At 51.6% G+C, this 18,051-nt stretch overlaps 1 protein-coding gene across 1 annotated transcript in view; it reads left to right on the top strand.

The window, feature by feature from the left end:
- Nucleotides 1–11,591: 11,591 nt before the first annotated feature.
- SAMM50 (SAMM50 sorting and assembly machinery component) overlaps nucleotides 11,592–18,051 on the top strand; it is a gene marked incomplete at its 5' end in the record, with an annotated part of 29,161 nt that continues 22,701 nt past the window's right edge. Inside the window, 3 exons of the mRNA XM_080706515.1 lie at nucleotides 11,592–11,612; nucleotides 15,897–16,007; nucleotides 16,853–16,954. Of these exons, the coding sequence (XP_080562641.1) occupies nucleotides 11,592–11,612; nucleotides 15,897–16,007; nucleotides 16,853–16,954 (234 nt within the window). The remainder of the gene's footprint in view (nucleotides 11,613–15,896; nucleotides 16,008–16,852; nucleotides 16,955–18,051) is intronic.

Here is an 18,051-nt window from a genome sequence, read left to right as displayed (position 1 = left end):
TGGGGAGCCCACACTGCGGGTTGGGGGAACTAATAAGTGGGCGGCTCCGTGGAAGGTGCTAGTCTCCCCTCCCAGGGCCAGTGAGATGGGTCTGATTTCATTACAGGAACCAGTGCAATGACTCAACTGCCTTCCTGCCAGTTGGACCAGACCAGCCCTTCATTAGCGCGCTAGCATCCTTGCAGATCTCACCAGGTGATTCTGTTAGTTAGGATGTGCCAGATTCTGCTGCATTAACTGAAACCTCCACAGGTCTATTTGTCGCGCTACATGCACATCAGACTTGGCTCTGGTTTAAGATGTCTTTGCTCCCAGACCCAGCTTGAAGGGACCTGCCACTTGGGGACCACTGATTCCATGGCAGAGAAAAAGAATTTGGCACTTAAAAGTTTTCCTCTGAGCCAGATGTGGAGGTGCAGACCTGTAATCCCAGTATTTGGGAGACAGGAGGATTACAGGTTCAAGGCCAGGCTCAGAAACTTAGTGAGGTCCTGTTTCTAGATAAAAAAATCAAATAAATAAAAAGGCTGGGGGTTTAGTTTAGAAATAGAATGACCCTGGGATCAATCCCTAGAACCCCATTACCCCTGAAAAAAAGGTTTTCTCTGGAAGTGACACATATCCCTTCTGCTTGAAATTTGATGACCAAAGCAAGCCACACAGGGAAGGGTTGGGGAGAGAATTGCAATCCTGATTTCGCCAGAAGATGAACCTAAGAAGTACTTGTGAACAGCACTGCTGAAGGCCACAAAAAGCCTCAGAAGCAAACAAAACCGCTAGGCGTTCCTTTGGTGCAGTAAACTCAGGAACTTCTTGGTTAAAACACGTGTATGGAGCCAGGTGTGGTGGCGCACGCTTGAAATCCCAGTACCTGGGAGGCTGAGACAGGAGGATCGCAGGTTCACAGCCAGCCTCAGCAACTTGTGAGGCCCTCTGCAACTTGTAAGACCCTGTTTCAAAATAAAGAAGAAAAAGCTGGGCTGGGGGTGTATCTCAGAGGTTGAATTCCCCTGGGTTCCATTCCCAGTACCATAAAACAAAACACAGCAAAACAGACATCCACGCTGCCGGACTTTTCAGGGCCTTTAATGTGCTCCTGCACTGTGAGGTGAGAGGCGGCGCGGGCGGGGGCCCTGCCTGTGACTGCTGCCCCCGTGCCCTCTGCCCTCCTGCACCCTGGGCACACAGAGGCTCCGTCGTTTGGCTCGTGGCTGGTCGCACGGCAGGCAGCCCCGTGGCTTATCTTGTAGAATAGGTAGACGTAAGGGGAGGGGGGCACGCAAAAGATAATTGTCTGGAGGAAGAAACAGCGTCTCTGCTTCCAGTGTGCCGGGCCCCATGCTTGGTCTCCCGAAACTCTTGGCCCCTACGCCATAGAAACCCCGATCTTTGCCACTGTACCGAAGAGAGAGCTGGCCAGAGCTTCAAAAACACGTCCAGCTCCTGCAACTTTTTATAACCTGCATGCAGTCTCCTAGACTATCTTTGCAAGTCTATCAATACCTTCACGCCCCGCCTGGGGGGTGTTTTTTTTTAATGAAAAAAAAGTTTTATGCTTTTATTGGTGTATTATAGTTTCACCTCATAGTGTGAATCCTGTTGACATCGGTGTCCGTGCACCCTGCCTGGTGTTTGGGGTGTGAGCTGGGGTTGGCAGGACCCGAAGCCTTGCTCTGGTCAGGGGCCGCAGCTGGGGCTTGTGGAAACGGCTGTGCAGTGGCGTGCAGGGCTGGGTGTGGCTCAGCGGTGGAGCCTTCCTAGCATGAGTGAGGCCCTGGGTTCCATCCCCAGCACCGCAAGAGGAAACAGGAGAGGGAGAAGGAAGAGATGGGGGGGCTGGCCACAGAGAACACTTGAGGTTCCTTCTTCACACAGACACCTGGTGGCTGCAGCCGGTGACATGTGCTAGTTCCCTCCAGTATTTTTAAAACTGCCCAAAGATGGAAGTGTGGTGTGGGTGCTCTGAGCCACCTCCTGCAGCACAGGGCATCACCCAGTGGTGGCTAGGGGCAGGGGCCTGTGCCAGGCTCACCTAGGACTGGGTCACATCTGACTTGCCGTCTCTGAGCCTCAGTTTCGTGCTTTACAAAAGCTGCCCACGGTTTGTGCCAAGCCCTCAGTGCAGAGCCTGGCACAGTCTGCAGGTGCAGCTAATTCTACCTGTAACTGCCTTCATCTTGCAAAAGAGGAAACCCTGATACAGAGAGGACACGCCTTGCCTACGGCCACACCGCTTGGCTGTGGGTCTGTCTGGGAAGCCGGCTCTCAGAGCTGCTGGATGGGAACTTGTCCTGTGTCTGTGATATTCTGGTAGTAAAGGGTTTAAAGCCCACAAATGCCAGGGCCTGCCTATGGATTCCGAAATTTAAAATTAAGTCAGATTAAATTAATCCAAAATCTTGCTGGGCATGGTGGTACATGAGGCTGAGGCAGGAGGATTATAAGTTCCAGGCAAACCTTGGCAATTTAGGGGGACTCTGTCTTAAAGTAAGAAATCAAAAGGTTGAGCTGGGCTTGGTGGCGCACGCTTGGAATCCCAGTACTTAGGAGGCTGAGACAGGAAGATCATGGTTCACTGACAGCCTCAGCTACTTAGTGAGGCCCTCTACAACTTAGACCTTGTTTTGAAATAAAGAATAAAAAATAGGGTGTAGCTCAGAGGTAGAATGCCCCTGGGTTCCATCCCCAAGCATGGTGACACAATACTGTAATCCCGGAGACAAGAGGATCACAGGTCAGAGGCCAACCTCAGTAACACAATGAGACTCTGTTTGAAAATAAAAAAATTAGCAGGGCCGGTGGCACACATATTTGTTATCTCAGTAGTTGAGACCGAGACAGGAGGATTGCAGGTTCACACCCAGCCTCAGCTACTTAGAGAGGCCTCTACGATTTAGTGAGACCTGTTTTTGTTTGTTTGTTTTTTGGTGGTACTGGGTATGGAACCCTTCTCCTCCGGGCTATACTTCCAGACCTATTTTTATATTTTATTTGGAAACAGGGTCTCTTAAGCCAGTGAGGTTGGCTTTGAACCTGTGTGATCCTCCTGTCTCCACCTCCCACCTACCACACTTGGCTTTATTTTCTTTTTTAAAGAAGCTGGGCATGGTGACACATGGCACATGCTTGTAATCTCAGTATTTGGGAAACTAAGACAGGAGGATCAAAGGTTCAAGGACAGCTTCATCTATTTATTGAGGCCCTCTGCAACTCAGTGAGACCCTGTTTCAAAATAAGGAATAAAAAATAGAGCTGGGGGTGTAGCTCAGAGGTAGAATGTCCCTGGATTACATTCCCAGTGCCAAAACACAAACAGAAAGAATAAAATAGGACTGGGAATGTAGCTCAGAAGTAGAATGCCCTGGGTTCAGTCCACAGTACTGCAATAAATACGTAAATAAAAGGGTTGGGGTGTACTTTAGAGATAGAATGCCCCTTGGTTCAGTAACCAGTCTGTGTCTTTCTGTCTGTCTGTCTGTCTGTCTCTCTCTCTCTCTCTCTCTCTCTCTCTCGCACACACATACACACACACACACACACACACACACACACACACACCACATTTTCAGGATGTAGCTCAGTGGTAATGTGACCCTGAGTTTACTTCCCAGTACAGAAAAAAAAAAGAACAAAAAAACAAAAATCTAAGTAGATTTTTAAAAATTCTTAGCAATTCTTGAGGGGTGAGGCCAGTGCTGGGGCCAGCGAGGCCGGGATCAGAGCCTGCCGTGAGGCAAGGCCAGTGCTGGGGCCTTCAAGGCCGGGATTAGAGCCTGCTGTGAGGCAAGGCCGGTGCTGGAGCCAGCGAGGCTGGGATCAGAGTCTGCCGGGTGACCAGGCTGGAGCCAGGGCCTTCAAGAGTGGGTTCAGAACTTACACTGCAGCATACACAGAGAAATATCACAGAAAATAAAAAGTCAGATGCTTTCCCTAATATGTAAAAACTAGGAAGAAATGGGTAATAGGAGGCGATCTAGTTGAAGAAAGGACCCTATGAAGGAGCAATTAATGTGACCAATCAGAGGGGACAGGATGGGGGAAGATGGGCTCTCTTTAAAGCACATGATGTACATAAATAAATATATCAAAGTCAATCACTAAATCAAGCATGGGATTGAGGGAGGGGGAGGGAATGGGATGGGGATTGGATAAAGGCTAATTGGATAATGTGTGCTTGGATATCCTTGTATTCCATTGAGATGTTTGACTACAGTGCACCAATAAAAATATATTAAAAAGTTCACCCTTAAAATAAATAAATAAATAAATAAATAAATAAGTAGGATTGGCAGTATAACTTGAAGATAGAATATACATCAATTTTGTCCTCAGCACCACAAAAAGTAAAATAAATATTTGTTGTAACTATAACATTTAAGGTTTCATTTATTTTATATATAGTCACCTGCTACAATTTGATTATGGTTGTGTGTATGATGTGATGTATGTTTTTAATAAATTTTTATATTTTGTCCAAAATGTAAAAAAAAATCTTAGCAATTCTCTTATTTTATGTGCACAACATGTAATGTTTGTACTGATGCTGAGGGCTCTTTTCCTCAATCCAACTAAAATTTGTTGAATAGAGAAATTAAAATTAATGGACAACATAGTGCAGCTTCAACAAGTGTTTAGCACAAAATCAGTAAGAAATAGAAAGGGAGAGAGAAAAGCAGCATGCCTGGGCACCCCGGAGAGACCGAGAAATGGAACTCTGCCCCCTCGACCCTCTCTGGCCCTCTGGCCTTTAAATACAGAATTTGAGACAGGCGTGGTGGTGCACGCTTGTAATCCCCGCGCTTGGGAGGCTGAGACAGGATCGCACAGGTTCGAAGCCAGCCTCAGCTACTTAGTGAGGCTTCCAGCAACTTAGACCCTGTTTCCAAAAAAAGTATAAAATAGGTCTGGGAGTATACGCCGGAGGTAGAAAGGCCCTTGGGTTCCACTCCCAGTACCACACACAAAAAAGAATAAATAAATACAGATTTTGTATTGGTATCTTCTTATCAGCATCACCCAGGCAATGGGCCAGTAACTTATTCCTTAGGCAGGTGGAGCCTCTTGGCCTCCAGACAGCGCACTGGTAAGTGCAGGCTCAGGATCTGCCTGGCACGTACCGCCATCGTATTGGGCTGTATCGGCTGCCCATCATCCATGGGTGCTTCGAAGCAGCACATGGAGTTTACCCTTCCAGATTCCAAAGAATAGGAGGGGAACAGAGGCACTGATTAGAGCCAGTGGCTGCGTGTGACTTCTAAGAGCGGGCCATAAGGCTTTTGCTATCTTTATGGCTCTGAAATGTGCCAGGCAGAGTCACTGTGATCTTAGGATTTGCAGTCATCTCTACCTATTTTTAGAGCTAAAGGCTTTACTATGGGGTTGGGGTGGGGGGGGAGAGAGAGAGAGAGAGAGAGAGAGAGAGAGAGAGAGAGAGAGAGCTCTGCATTGTATCAGCTGCCGTCCTTCCCTGCCCGAGCGTCTGCTCAGCACCCAGGTTCTGTCTGCTTTTTGCATTTTGGAAATTAATACCGGAGCAGTTTTCCAACACTGGCACAGAAGACTGCCGTTCAGAGAGCCTTGCTGGGGCAGAGGCGGCGCTCAGCCTCCCTTCACCCATTTCTGACCCGGTTCCTAAGACTAGTGTTTGTAATGACTCTGAAGAATGGTGAAGAGGAACATGGGGATAAGGAGGTTTTTTTGTTTGTTTTTAGCTTTTTACTTATTTATTTTAGTGAGTCCTCTAAGTCCTCTTCCTCCTCCTCCCTCTCACCCCCATCCTCCAGGGACTCACAACAACTGAGCTACATGCCCAGCCTTTTTATTTTTATTTTTTATTTTGAAACAGGGCCTTGCTAACTTGCTGAGGCCGGCCTCGAAACCGCAGTCCTCCTGCCTTCGCTTCCCAGGTGCTGGGGTTGCTGGCTTGCGCCTCCACGCCCAGCTTTAAATCAGTGGATCTTAAACCTACTGGGCCAAAGGTGAGCTGGTCCACTTCTGTAAAATCCAGGTGCCCAGGTCCTCCTTTCCAGGGATTCTGGGTCAGTAGATGCTGACTGAGGCCCAGGAATGTAGATTTCCCCTCCCTCCCTCCCTTTTCTCCCTTCAGTGTTCTGAAGGTTGAATCCAGGGGTATTCTACCATTGAGCTTACATCTCCAGCCCTTTGTGTTTTATTTTGAGACAGTGTCTCACTGAGTTGCGCAGGCTGGCCTTAAACCTGCAATCCTCCTGCCTCAGCCTCCTAGTATCTGAGGTTACAGGTGTATACTATGATGCTGCATTCCCTCTCAATTCCCTCCCTCCCTCTGTTCTTCCAGCCCTCTCAGGCTGGAGATAGAATCAGGCCCTTGTACATATTGGGCAAGCATTCCACCACTGAGCTGTGCTCTTAGTCCTGAAACATGGTGTGTGTGTGTGTGTGTGTGTGTGTGTGTGTGTGTGTGAGAGAGAGAGAGAGAGAGAGAGAGAGAGAGAAAGAGTTTTTCCTCCTCCTCCTCCTCCTCCTCCTCCTTTTTCTTCTTCCTCTTCCCCCCTCTCCTCCTCTTCTCCTTCTCCTCCTTCTCCTTCTTCTTCGGCTGTCCTCAAACCTGCCTTAGTACTGGGGTTACAGGTGTGCGCCACCATGCCCACCCAAAATGTGAATATTTATTTATTTATTTATTTATTTGGGGGTACTGGGGTTCCTGGAAACCCTTCTACCTCCAGGGTACACTCCCAGACACCTATTTTTTTATATTTTTATTTGGAAACAGGATCTCTTAAGCAGGGTGAGGCTGGCTTCAAACCTGCGCGATCCTCCTCTCTGCCTCCCAAGTGCAGGGATTACAAGCGTGCGCCACCACGCCCGGCGAAATGTACATTTTTAATAAATACCATGGAAGGCCTCAGGGACACACTGAGAAAAACCCTACTAGAGTGTAGCGATGCTGGTGATGGGGGCTGGGATGAGGTTGTGGCTCTCTTGGGCAGTGTGGTAGGTGTGGGCAGAGCCTTGAAGGCCATGTGGGTTCTCCCAGGCTGTATGGTTACTACAGAAGAACATGGAGGCAGGGGAAAAATGTGAGCAAAAGTCTGGGGCCCGGGCAGGGGTGCAGGGAATGTGCCATCTGGTTTCACTCCAATGTGATTGTGCCAGTATTGGGAAATGGCTTTGGTACTAATTTCAAAATGTATTGGAAAATAGCTTTGGTGCTGCGCTGGCATTCAGGCAGGGAGGGGAAGCAGCTGTTGCCCTGCACCAAAAGTAATTAGCAAGTACACAAAAGAGTTGTAGCCCAGGGCCTTCATATTTTATTTTATTTTATTTTATTTATTTATTTTTATCTTTTTTATTAATTTATTTTTTAAAAATTGGTGCATTGTAGTCATATATCAATCACATTGGAGTACAAGACTTGAGAGGATATACAAGCACACATCATCCAATTAGCCCTCCTCCAGCCCCCATCCCATTCCCTCCCCCTCCCTCCATCCCAAGCTTCTTTGGTGATTTACTTTGATACATTTGTTTATGTACCTCCTGCGTTTTAAAGAGGCTCCGTCCTCCACTATTACATACCCTCTGATTGGTCACATTAGTTGCTTCACTATAGGGCCCTTTCTATAGCTCAACCTCTTCCTGTTGCCCCTTTCCTCCTAGTTATTGCTGATTAAGAGAAGCGTCTGATTTATATTTTCTGCAATATTTCTCTGTGCATGCTGCGTTGCAAGTACCGATCCCACTCTTGATGGTCCCAGTAGTGGCCTGGCTACTCAGTGGACTGATCCAGACCTCGCTGGCTCAAGCAGCAGCCTTGCCTCATGGGAGGCCCCAGTTCTGGTCTCGCTGGCCCCTGCACCGGTCTAACCCCTAAGCTGGCTTTGGTCCCGGCCTTGGAGGCCGCAGGAGTGAACTTACCTCACGCCAGGCTCCGATGCTGGCCATTGGCCCCTGCACCGGCCTAACCCCTTGGCAGGATTCCAATCCCAGCCTCGGAGGCCCCAGCACCGTCCTAGCCTCACGGCAGGCTCCAATCCCGGCCTCGTTGGCCCCAGCACCGGCCTAACCCCTCGACAGGCTCTTATCCTGGCCTCGGAGGTCACAGTACTGGCCTTGCCTCATGGCAGGCTCCGATGCCGGCCTCACTGGCCCCAGCACCGGCCTAACCCCTCGGCAGGCTCTTATCCTGGCCTTGGAGGCCCCAGCACCGGCCTAGCCTCACGGCAGGCTCCAATGCCGGCCTTGTTGGCCCCAGCACCGGCCTAACCCCTCGGCAGGTTCCGTTTCCGGGTTAGGAGGCCCCAGCACTGGCCATGTCTCACGGCAGGCTCTGATGCTGGCCTCGCCTCACGGCAGGCTCCGATGCCGGCCTTGCTGGCCCCAGCACCGGTCTAGCCCTTCGGCAGGTTGTTATCCCGGCCTCGGAGGCCTCAGTACCGGCCTTGCCTCACGGCAGGCTCCGATGCCGGCCTCGCTGGCCCCAGCATCGGCCTCACCCCCCGGCAGGCTCCAATCCCGGCCTCGGAGGCCCCAGTACCGGCCTTGCCTCATGGCAGGCTCCGGTGCCGGCCTCGCTGGCCCCAGCACCGGCCTAACCCCTTGGCCGGCTCCGATACTGGCCTCGGAGGTCCCAGCACCGGCCATGCCTCACGGCAGGCTGCGATGCCGGCCTCACTGGCTCCAGCACTGGCCTAACCCCTCAGCAGGCTCTTATCCTGGCCTCGGAGGCCCCAGTATCGGCCTTGCCTCACGGCAGGCTCCGATGCCGGCCTCGCTGGCCCCACCACCGGCCTAACCCCTCGGCAGGCTCTTATCCTGGCCTTGGAGGCCCCAGTACCGGCCTTGCCTCACGGCAGGCTCCGATGCCGGCCTCACTGGCCCCAGCACCGGCCTAACCCCTCGGCAGGCTCTTATCCTGGCCTCGGAGGCCCCAGCACCGGCCTAGCCTCACGGCAGGCTCCAATGCCGGCCTTGTTGGCCCCAGCACCGGCCTAACCCCTCGGCAGGTTCCGTTTCCGGGTTAGGAGGCCCCAGCACTGGCCATGTCTCACGGCAGGCTCTGATGCTGGCCTCGCCTCACGGCAGGCTCCGATGCCGGCCTTGCTGGCCCCAGCACCGGTCTAGCCCTTCGGCAGGTTGTTATCCCGGCCTCGGAGGCCTCAGTACCGGCCTTGCCTCACGGCAGGCTCCGATGCCGGCCTCGCTGGCCCCAGCATCGGCCTCACCCCCCGGCAGGCTCCAATCCCGGCCTCGGAGGCCCCAGTACCGGCCTTGCCTCATGGCAGGCTCCGGTGCCGGCCTCGCTGGCCCCAGCACCGGCCTAACCCCTTGGCCGGCTCCGATACTGGCCTCGGAGGTCCCAGCACCGGCCATGCCTCACGGCAGGCTGCGATGCCGGCCTCACTGGCTCCAGCACTGGCCTAACCCCTCAGCAGGCTCTTATCCTGGCCTCGGAGGCCCCAGTATCGGCCTTGCCTCACGGCAGGCTCCGATGCCGGCCTCGCTGGCCCCACCACCGGCCTAACCCCTCGGCAGGCTCTTATCCTGGCCTTGGAGGCCCCAGTACCGGCCTTGCCTCACGGCAGGCTCTGGTGCTGGCCTCACTGGCCCCAGCACCGGCCTAACCCCTCGGCAGGCTCCGATCCCGGCCTCGGAGGCCCCAGCACTGGTCATGCCTCCCAGCAGGCTCCGATGCCGGCCTCGCTGGCCCCAGCACCGGCCTAACCCCTCGGCAGGCTCTTATCCTGGCCTCGAGGCCCCAGTACCAGCCTTGCCTCAAGGCAGGCTCCAATGCCGGCCTCACTGGCTCCAGCACCTGCCTAACCCCTCGGCAGGCTCCGATCCCGGCCTCGGAGGCCCCAGCACTGGTCATGCCTCATGGCAGGCTCCGATGCCGGCCTCGCTGGCCCCAGTACCGGCCTAACCCCTCGGCAGGCTCTTATCCTGGCCTCGGAGGCCCCAGTACCGGCCTTGCCTCACGGCAGACTCCGATGCTGGCCTCGCTGGCCCCAGCACCAGCCTAACCCCTCGGCAGGCTCTTATCCTGGCCTCGGAGGCCCCAGCACCGGCCTTGCCTTACGGCAGGCTCCAATGCCGGCCTCGCTGGCCCTAGCACCGGCCTAAACCCTCAGCAGGCTCTTATCCTGGCCTCGGAGGCCCCAGTACCGGCCTTGCCTCAAGGCAGGCTCCGATGCTGGCCTCGCTGGCCCCAGCACCAGCCTAACCCCTCGGCAGGCTCCGATCCCGGCCTTGGAGGCCCCAGCACTGGTCATGCCTCACGGCAGGCTCCGATGCCGGCCTCGCTAGGGCCTTCATATTTTAAAGACAGGTTTCCATAATAAATAACTTTTAGCAGATAGGCTAAAACTCCCCAAGAACATGGAAGGATGATACAGGCCTTCCTCAAAGGAGGCAGATACCATATGACCCCTGACTTTGTGAATCAAGCAACACATTTTGGCTCTTAACAAAGGCTTGGGCCTATACCTACAAGAAGCCTCTTGGTCAAGCAGGGTGTAAGATAAGCAAATCCTCTGATCATATCAAAACACTTGTACCAGAGAGAATGGCTGGATCCACACCTATGTCAGGCCAGGAAGACTATTGCCTAAGCAAGATGGAAGATAATAAATCTTTATAAAAACTGTTCTGTATCCAAAAACTTCAGTGCCTTATTTTCAAGGCACTCCACTCTCACTCTCTGATGTAGTGCTTTTTAATATTCTGTTCCTTCTTTCTACCTTTGTAATAATAAAAGTTGTGTAAGCTTGCAACATAGTTCTGGCCACTCTTTTCTAAAGTAGCTAAGAACAAGAACTCGCGGTTCCATCTCACACCGTCAGTTTTGGCGCCCAACCGTGGGGCTCCAGCGGCTCCGGTAGTTCTGGTGTGACACCGTGGATGATGACGGCGTACACTGTACTGAGCCAGGCTCTGCTTATGGAACTATGAATAAGCCTGGGGCTCTGATGTGCTCTGATTTGCGGGCAAAGGAAGGAACACAGGACACCTCTCTGCTCCTTAGTCCTCTCTCATCTCGCGAGCCTGTCTTTGGGGACAGGTAACTTCTGCTGGGAGCTGAGGCTGAGCGCCGCCTGTCTGCCCTGGCCTGGGGCAGGGCAGCCCTCGCCCAGGAAGCAAATACTCCTGAGCGCCTGCATGGGGCCAGGACCTGTGCTGGTGCCTGTGAGACCATCATCTTCACGTGGACACAGGGGACACTGCCTGGGGCTCCAATGTCCGGCCGGGCGCACGCGGCCAGAGGCTCTGCCCTCCGCAGCCTCGCAGGACCCTCAGCCGACCGCCCTCCGCGCGCCAGCACCGACGCAGGCGTCACTGAGCTCTCTGCGCTTGCGCGGTCTCCTGTCCGCAGGTTTTCCCGGCGTCCTATCAAACATCCGGTCACGGGCTCATAAGGACCAATGAGCGAGGGCGTGGGAGCCAAGGGGCGGGGACTGGGCGGGGCATCATGGCCGCGCCCAGGGGCGCCTCCGGGGGCGTTTGAGCGCTGCGCTGACCCGCCGCGCGGCCATCCCGGGCGCTCAGCGCGGACTCAGCCGGGCGAACCTCGGCGGGCCGGGGCAGCTCGGCGGGCGGCGGCCGGAGAGGGAGCCATGGGCACGGTGCACGCCCGGGTAAGCGCGGGGCTCGCTGGCGGGAGCCAGGGCGGGAGCCCGGAGTCCAGAGGAGGCTCGCGTCTCGCCCAAGGTCACCCCGTGTCGGCGGCCCAGGAAGCGCCGCCCGGAGCAGGCCGAGGCGACCCGCTTTGCGGGTCCAGGTCGGGCCGCACCTCGTTTTCTGAAGTAGAGGCGCGTCCCCGTCAGCCGAGCAGAGGAATCCAGCTTTACTGACGGATGGGCGGGGGAAAGGGAAATGGAGGCCCCGAACCGGGCCGTTTCAAAGTTACTTTAATTGTAAAGGTTAAGGCGGCGGGGGCTTCCTTGGAGTGTCAGTTAAAATGGACGATTTGGGGGGTTTGCCTTTTCCCCTCTCTCTTGATTTTTCTTAAATAAAAGAAGTTGAGTCTTGTTTTGGGGGCGTGGAACTTTAGGTCACTGTTTTGATTTCATCTGTTGGCATTGACCTCCAGGTGTTTCTTTTCTTTATTTGTACTGGGGATTGAACCCAGGGGCCTTCCACCTCTGAGCTACATCCCCAGCCCTACTTATTATTTATTTTGAAAAAGGGTCTCGCCAGGTTGCCGAGCCTGTCTTCAAACCTGCAACCCTCCTAAGTCAGCCTTCCAAGGGCCCCATCAGTTTTATTGAACAGTACTTACTTGGGTACTTGTAGAATACGAACTGCTTGCCAGACGGCTCTCCTTTCTTGTACTCTTAACTGGGAGCCAGAAGTGACTTATTTGTCCAAGGTCACACACACAGCCGCAGAATGTCGCCCTAAAACTTAGACTTCTGGAGTCCTAGCGCCACTTGTTTTCCCCCTCCAATACGGGTTGTTTCATTTGCTCTGAGCAGAAGTTTTCGTGATTCCCCATCAGCTTCCAGAAGAGATTTGGACATCCATTCAGCCTGGCTTCCTGAGTCAGCCTTAAGTGCCCTTTCACGTCTCTTCATTCATACCAAGCACCCTTGGGCATGGCGCCTTTGGGACTGTGCCGCCACAGTCATTTCTGCTGGCCCTCACTCTACACCCCGCTTTAGCTAGCGAAATATTCCCAACTTTAGAACCCGTTTCAAGTTGCTCTCTGTGCAAACTGCCTTTTTCTCTCCCCCTTTCTTGGCATGTTCTTTCTCTTGCCACCAAATTTTGTCTTGTTTTAGCTTTGTTCGCCTTGTGTAATCCCGCTGGATTCCAAGTCTTTAGATGATACTGTAGGACCTGCATCTTACTTAACTAGGCGTTCATTCATCTATTCCACTAATGCTTGTCGATGGTCCACTACGCACTGGGGACTGCTGTAGGTGCTAGAGATACAGCCCCCCGCCCCCCGAAAAAAAAAGAAAATCTCCGCTTTTACTCTTTTGTGTAAATCCTGCTCTGTTCACAAGTGTTTTGGCAAGAAAATGTTTTCAGTTCTTAAGTTTGCTCTTTCTGTCCAGCTGGCCAGTGTTTTTCTAGTGTTTTCATCAGGACTCATAAAAAAATGATATTTGCCACTTAGTATTTTCATGCTTTGTGAAACAGATGTTTTGTGAGACAATGTTTATCATTAATATCTGTTACACATTGCCATATTTTCTCTTTGACTCTTCTGTCTCACTTTAAAGATGCTGTTCATAACTCAGCAAATTTGTTTCACTGCTTTGCACGGTGCTGGCACATGGGGCTCATAAACAAAACTTGTTGACATGTTGGTAGACCGATATGTTTAATGTTAGAGACCAGATTCAGTACTTATTTAAATTTATTTTCCAGCTGGGCCTGGTGGCTCATGCCTGTAATCTCAGTGTTTAGGAGGCCAAGACAGGCGAATCACAGGATAAAGGCCAGCCTCTGCAACTCAGCAAGGCCCTTAGCAATTTAGCAAGATCCTGAACTCAGCAAGGCCCTTAGCAATTTAGCAAGACTGAGATGTAGCCTGGAGGTAGAACCCCTGGGTTCCATACCCATTACCCTCCCCTCCAAAAAAAAAACCCTAAATTTATTTACCAAATACTTATCCCATGCCTGTTCCAAACACTAGAATGTGAGTTCTGCAAGGGAGAAGACCTTGTAAGTGCTTGTCACATGGTAATATCTTAATAACATGTGCTGAATGTGTGGCTGTCCATTGGTCAAAAAGGGACTTTAAAATAACAAGCTTTTCCGTGGTTCTGCATCTGTAGTGACAGCAGCTCTGGACCTTCGGGTCAGCGTCCAGTGTAAAGAGTACTTGTGGGTCTGGTAGGCCTCTGGGGACTTTGTTTAATGATTTGAGATTTTAGGAACTGTAAAGGAAAGGAATTTTTTTTAGCATAATGGATCATAACTTTGTGCCTGGACAGAGTCTATTTACTAAGCATTCAGATTAAGAAGAATGAATATGCATGTATTCTTAACTTTGGTGATAATTTTGGAGATTAATAATGATTCCATTTTTAAATTTTATACAATAAAAATAAAGAGTAGTGTCCTGTAGCTGTACATTCTTTGCTTGTCATCATCGGTCTTTGTTTTTTTTTTTTTTTTTTTTTTTTTGGTGGTACTGGGGTTCTTGGAAGCCCTTCTACCTCTGGGCTACACTACCAGACCTATTTTTACATTTTTATTTGGAAACAGGGTCTTCTAAGCCAGCGCGCGTGGCTGGCTTTGAACCTGCGCGATCCTCCTTTCTCTGCGCGATCCTCCTGTCTCTGCGCGATCCTCCTGTCTCTGCCTCCCAAGCGCGGGGATTACAAGCGTGCGCCACCACGCCTAGCTGTATTTTTTTTTAACGTATGTAAAATCAGCCTCCTTCTCAGTGACCTGGTGGTTTGCTCACTGGTGTGAGCCCAGCTTAGCATGCAGTAGGCACTCGGTACGTTCTTGTTAGACAAAACACCAAAAGTGAACCCATTCCCCATTGCCCCACATGCAGAATGGGATGTTACTGTATACTGTATGCGTAAGCGAATGTGCCACATCCACCTTACTGCCTGTGTATTCTTACGTCCTCCCGCGCTTGCCCAGGCCCGCCCACGAGCACTATTCAGAAGACGCTTTTGTTTTGAGGTAGTGACAGCCGGAGGTGACTGCTCCCTGGCCTGTTGTCTGAATATATGCAGTGTCTTTTAATGTAAATGGCAGTTCCTGCAATTAAGAAAAATCTTTTTGGGTCTAAACAAAATGCCTTCTTAGTAATTTTTTTTGTCACCATAGCTATTCTAAAAGTATACTTTTTTTTTTTTTGGTGATACTAGGAATTGAATTCAGGGGCATTCTACCTACAAGCTACACCCTTAGCCCTAATTTTTCTTTATTTTTGAAAAGGCCTCACTAAGTTGCAGAGGGACTAAGTAGCTGAAGCTGGCCGTGAACCTGTGATCCTCCTGTCTCAGCCTCCCAAGTGCGGGGATTACAAGCGTGCGCCACCACGCCCAGCAGGAATACAATTTTAATCCTATAAATTAGGATACTTAAATAGAACAGGGCTACATATAATCCCAATACTTGGGAGGCTGAGAACAGAGGATCACAGATTTGTAGCCAGTTTCAGCTACTTTGTGAGGCCCTCTGCAACTTAGACCCTGTTTCAAGATAAAGAATAAAAAATAGGGCTGGAGGTATACCTTTGAGGTAGAATGCCCCTGGGCTCAATCCTCAATTTCACAAAAAAAAAAAAAAAAAAAGAATACTCTATGTAGTAATTGGAAAGCAAAGGTTTTTGTTTTCTCTGATAAATTAAAAAAAATTTTCCTTTACATGGGCCTTGTGTTCATATATTTAGATTAGTGATAAACTCATGTACCTTTAGATTACTCATAATTCTTAGTTATTTTCTTTTTCTTCTTGTACTAAGAACTGAACCTAGGGAGGTTTACCTCCAAGCTATACCGTCAGCCCTTTTAGTTTTATTATTATTATTATTTTGAAACAGGGTCTCACTAAGTTGTTGAGGGTCTCCCTAGGTTGCTGAGGCTGGCCTCAAAGCTGTGATCTCCTGTCTCAGCCTCCCAAGTGCTGGGATTGCAAGCATATGCCACCCTGCTGGCTATAATCCTCAGTTCTTGACATAGTCATTTCGGGTTTGTGCACGACCTTTTCATTTCTAGTCTTTTTTAAAATTTGCTAATAATATAGCCGACCCCAAGTTAAGCACCAACCCAAGAGTGCGCACGCACATCCACAGTAGCTTAGACCCGCCTTCTGTTCCCGTTCCCCTTCCTGTCTCCAGCTTCCTCCACTAGGGGGAACACCCGCCCTGAGTTTGGCGGAGCACCGCCTGCAGCCACTGTCAGAGAGTGGTAAAGTCTGTTTCTCTGTGGTTCTTCTCCCCTCAGAGTCTGGAGCCCCTTCCTTCCAGCGGGCCTGATTTTGGAGGACTAGGTGAAGAAGCTGAATTTGTGGAAGTCGAACCTGAAGCCAAACAGGAAATTCTGGAAAACAAAGACGTGAGTTTTGTGTCCGACCCTGAGGTAATCGCCCCCGGGCTCTCTACCCCAGGCCGCGTGGCTGCGCTCACCTGTGTCTGGCTCCCGCAGGAGGACTGCTGGCTCTCAGGGACCCGTTTCTCGCCTGTGAGGAGTCGTTTTGGGGGAATTATGGGGCTGCTTAGGAAAACACATTTTTGTGTTTATTCTCTTTAAAAATCCAAAAGTATTTCAAAGGCAGGCTCAAATCATGCTTGGACGCGTACTTATAGTCCCTGCTGCCAGAAAGAAATAACAAAACGACTTCAGGACTCAACTGAAATTTCGGGTAAATTTTTCTGCTTTGAAATGCGAGTGGCACGTCTCTGATCCTTGAAGAGCTTACTCTGCAGTGAGGACAGGGCGGAGGGGCACTCCCTGCCCGCTGTGCGCGCCCTGCAAGGTCATGTGTGGCGCACACAGTTAAGGAGACCGGCAGGGAAGGTGTCGGGAAGGCCGAGGGGCCTCGAGGCCTGGCGCAGGGCTGACACGCTCCTGGGTGTCTGGCGGGGAGACCAGCTCTCGTTCACAGAGCTCCAGACCTGGCGGAGGCCGAGTCTGTGGACGTTAAGGATGGAGCCCAGGAGTAACAAGTGGGTTCGTACTTAAAGACACCAGGTCACAGGTTTGCTGCCGGCCTCAGCAACTTAGCAAGGCCCTATTTCAGAATAAAGAAGATAGGGCTGGGGTGGGGCTCAGAGGTAGAAGACCCCTGGGTTACATCTCCAGTGCCACAAAAACAAAACCCACCAACCTTGAACTGAATTCAGGTGGCTATCTCTCGGCTCGGGGCCTCGCGTGCTGACCAGCGTCCCCTGCTCCTTTAGGTGGTGGTTCAGCATGTTCACTTCGATGGACTTGGAAGGACTAAAGATGACATCATCACTTGTGAAATTGGAGATGTTTTTAAGGCTAAAAACCTCATCGAGGTAAGTGTGATCGCTACCTCCCTTTCTCTCCAGGTCCCTTCTGCAGAACCTGGAACTCAAAGCTGGAGTAGCCACTCCAGGCTCCCCCTGAGACATGTCTCTTACCCAGAGGCCCCGCCCACCGAGACATGTCTCTTACCCAGAGGCCCCGCCCACCGAGACATGTCTCTTACCCAGAGGCCCCACCACTGAGACCTGGCTCCTACCCAGAGGCCCCGCCCATTGAGACCTGGCTCCTACCCAGAGGCCCCGCCCATTGAGACCTGGCTCCTACCCAGAGGCCCCGCCCACAGAGACCTGTCTCCACCCAGAGGCCCCGCCCACAGAGACCTGTCTCCACCCAGAGGAGACTAGAGGTGTGTTTGCATTTGTACTTACTTCCTGGCATCACCGGAAGAAGCCAGTTGTCCCATTTCTTGGCGACTCTTCCAGCCGCCCCTCCCAGGCACGGGGCTGAGTGCGCCAGTGGTCTGCTGCGCTCCCCCTCAGGCCCCTCGCGCCCCAGCGACTGAGCGCTCAGCTCACGGCCGCCACCTCCCCGGCCCCTGACCTTGCGGTGCAGGCTTTCCTGCCGCGCACCCTCTTGGTTTCTTACGTCCCTCTGCCCGTGGGCCATACTGACCGTGCCGGGCACAGAGCATTTGGGTGGCCAGCCTCAGCCGGCTCAGTTCTGCTCTCTTCTGTACCTGGCTTTCAGTGGTGTTCAGGACTGTGGACATATTCTCATGAAAAGAAAAGGTTTACATTTTTAAAAGATTAAGGTAGTATATACGCGCAGTCTAATAAAACAGGCAAACAAGTTAAATGGTGCAGAGGATTGTCAAAGTGTTTGTACATATTCCTGGCTGCTCCTGGCCCACTGTCCAGAGGTGACGAGGCCGACGGATGTGTCGGCCACTCAGATGGGCACGGGCAGCTGTCACACTGACCCTAGTTTTCACATCTTCTTTACTTTCCTTTTTTGTCATAAATTGTGTGTGTGTGTGTGTGTGTGTGTGTGTATGTATGTATGTGTTGCTAGGTTCTGAACCCAGGGGCATTCTCTCTTTGAACTACATCCCTGGACCCTTTTTTTAAATTTTATTTTGTAGTACTGG

Source organism: Muscardinus avellanarius, assembly GCF_963383645.1.
Source record: "Muscardinus avellanarius genome assembly, chromosome: 11".
NCBI classification, from domain to species: Eukaryota; Metazoa; Chordata; class Mammalia; order Rodentia; family Gliridae; genus Muscardinus; species Muscardinus avellanarius.
The sequence above is the reverse complement of the archived record's forward strand: the minus strand, read 5'-3'. Positions and strand labels throughout refer to the sequence as shown.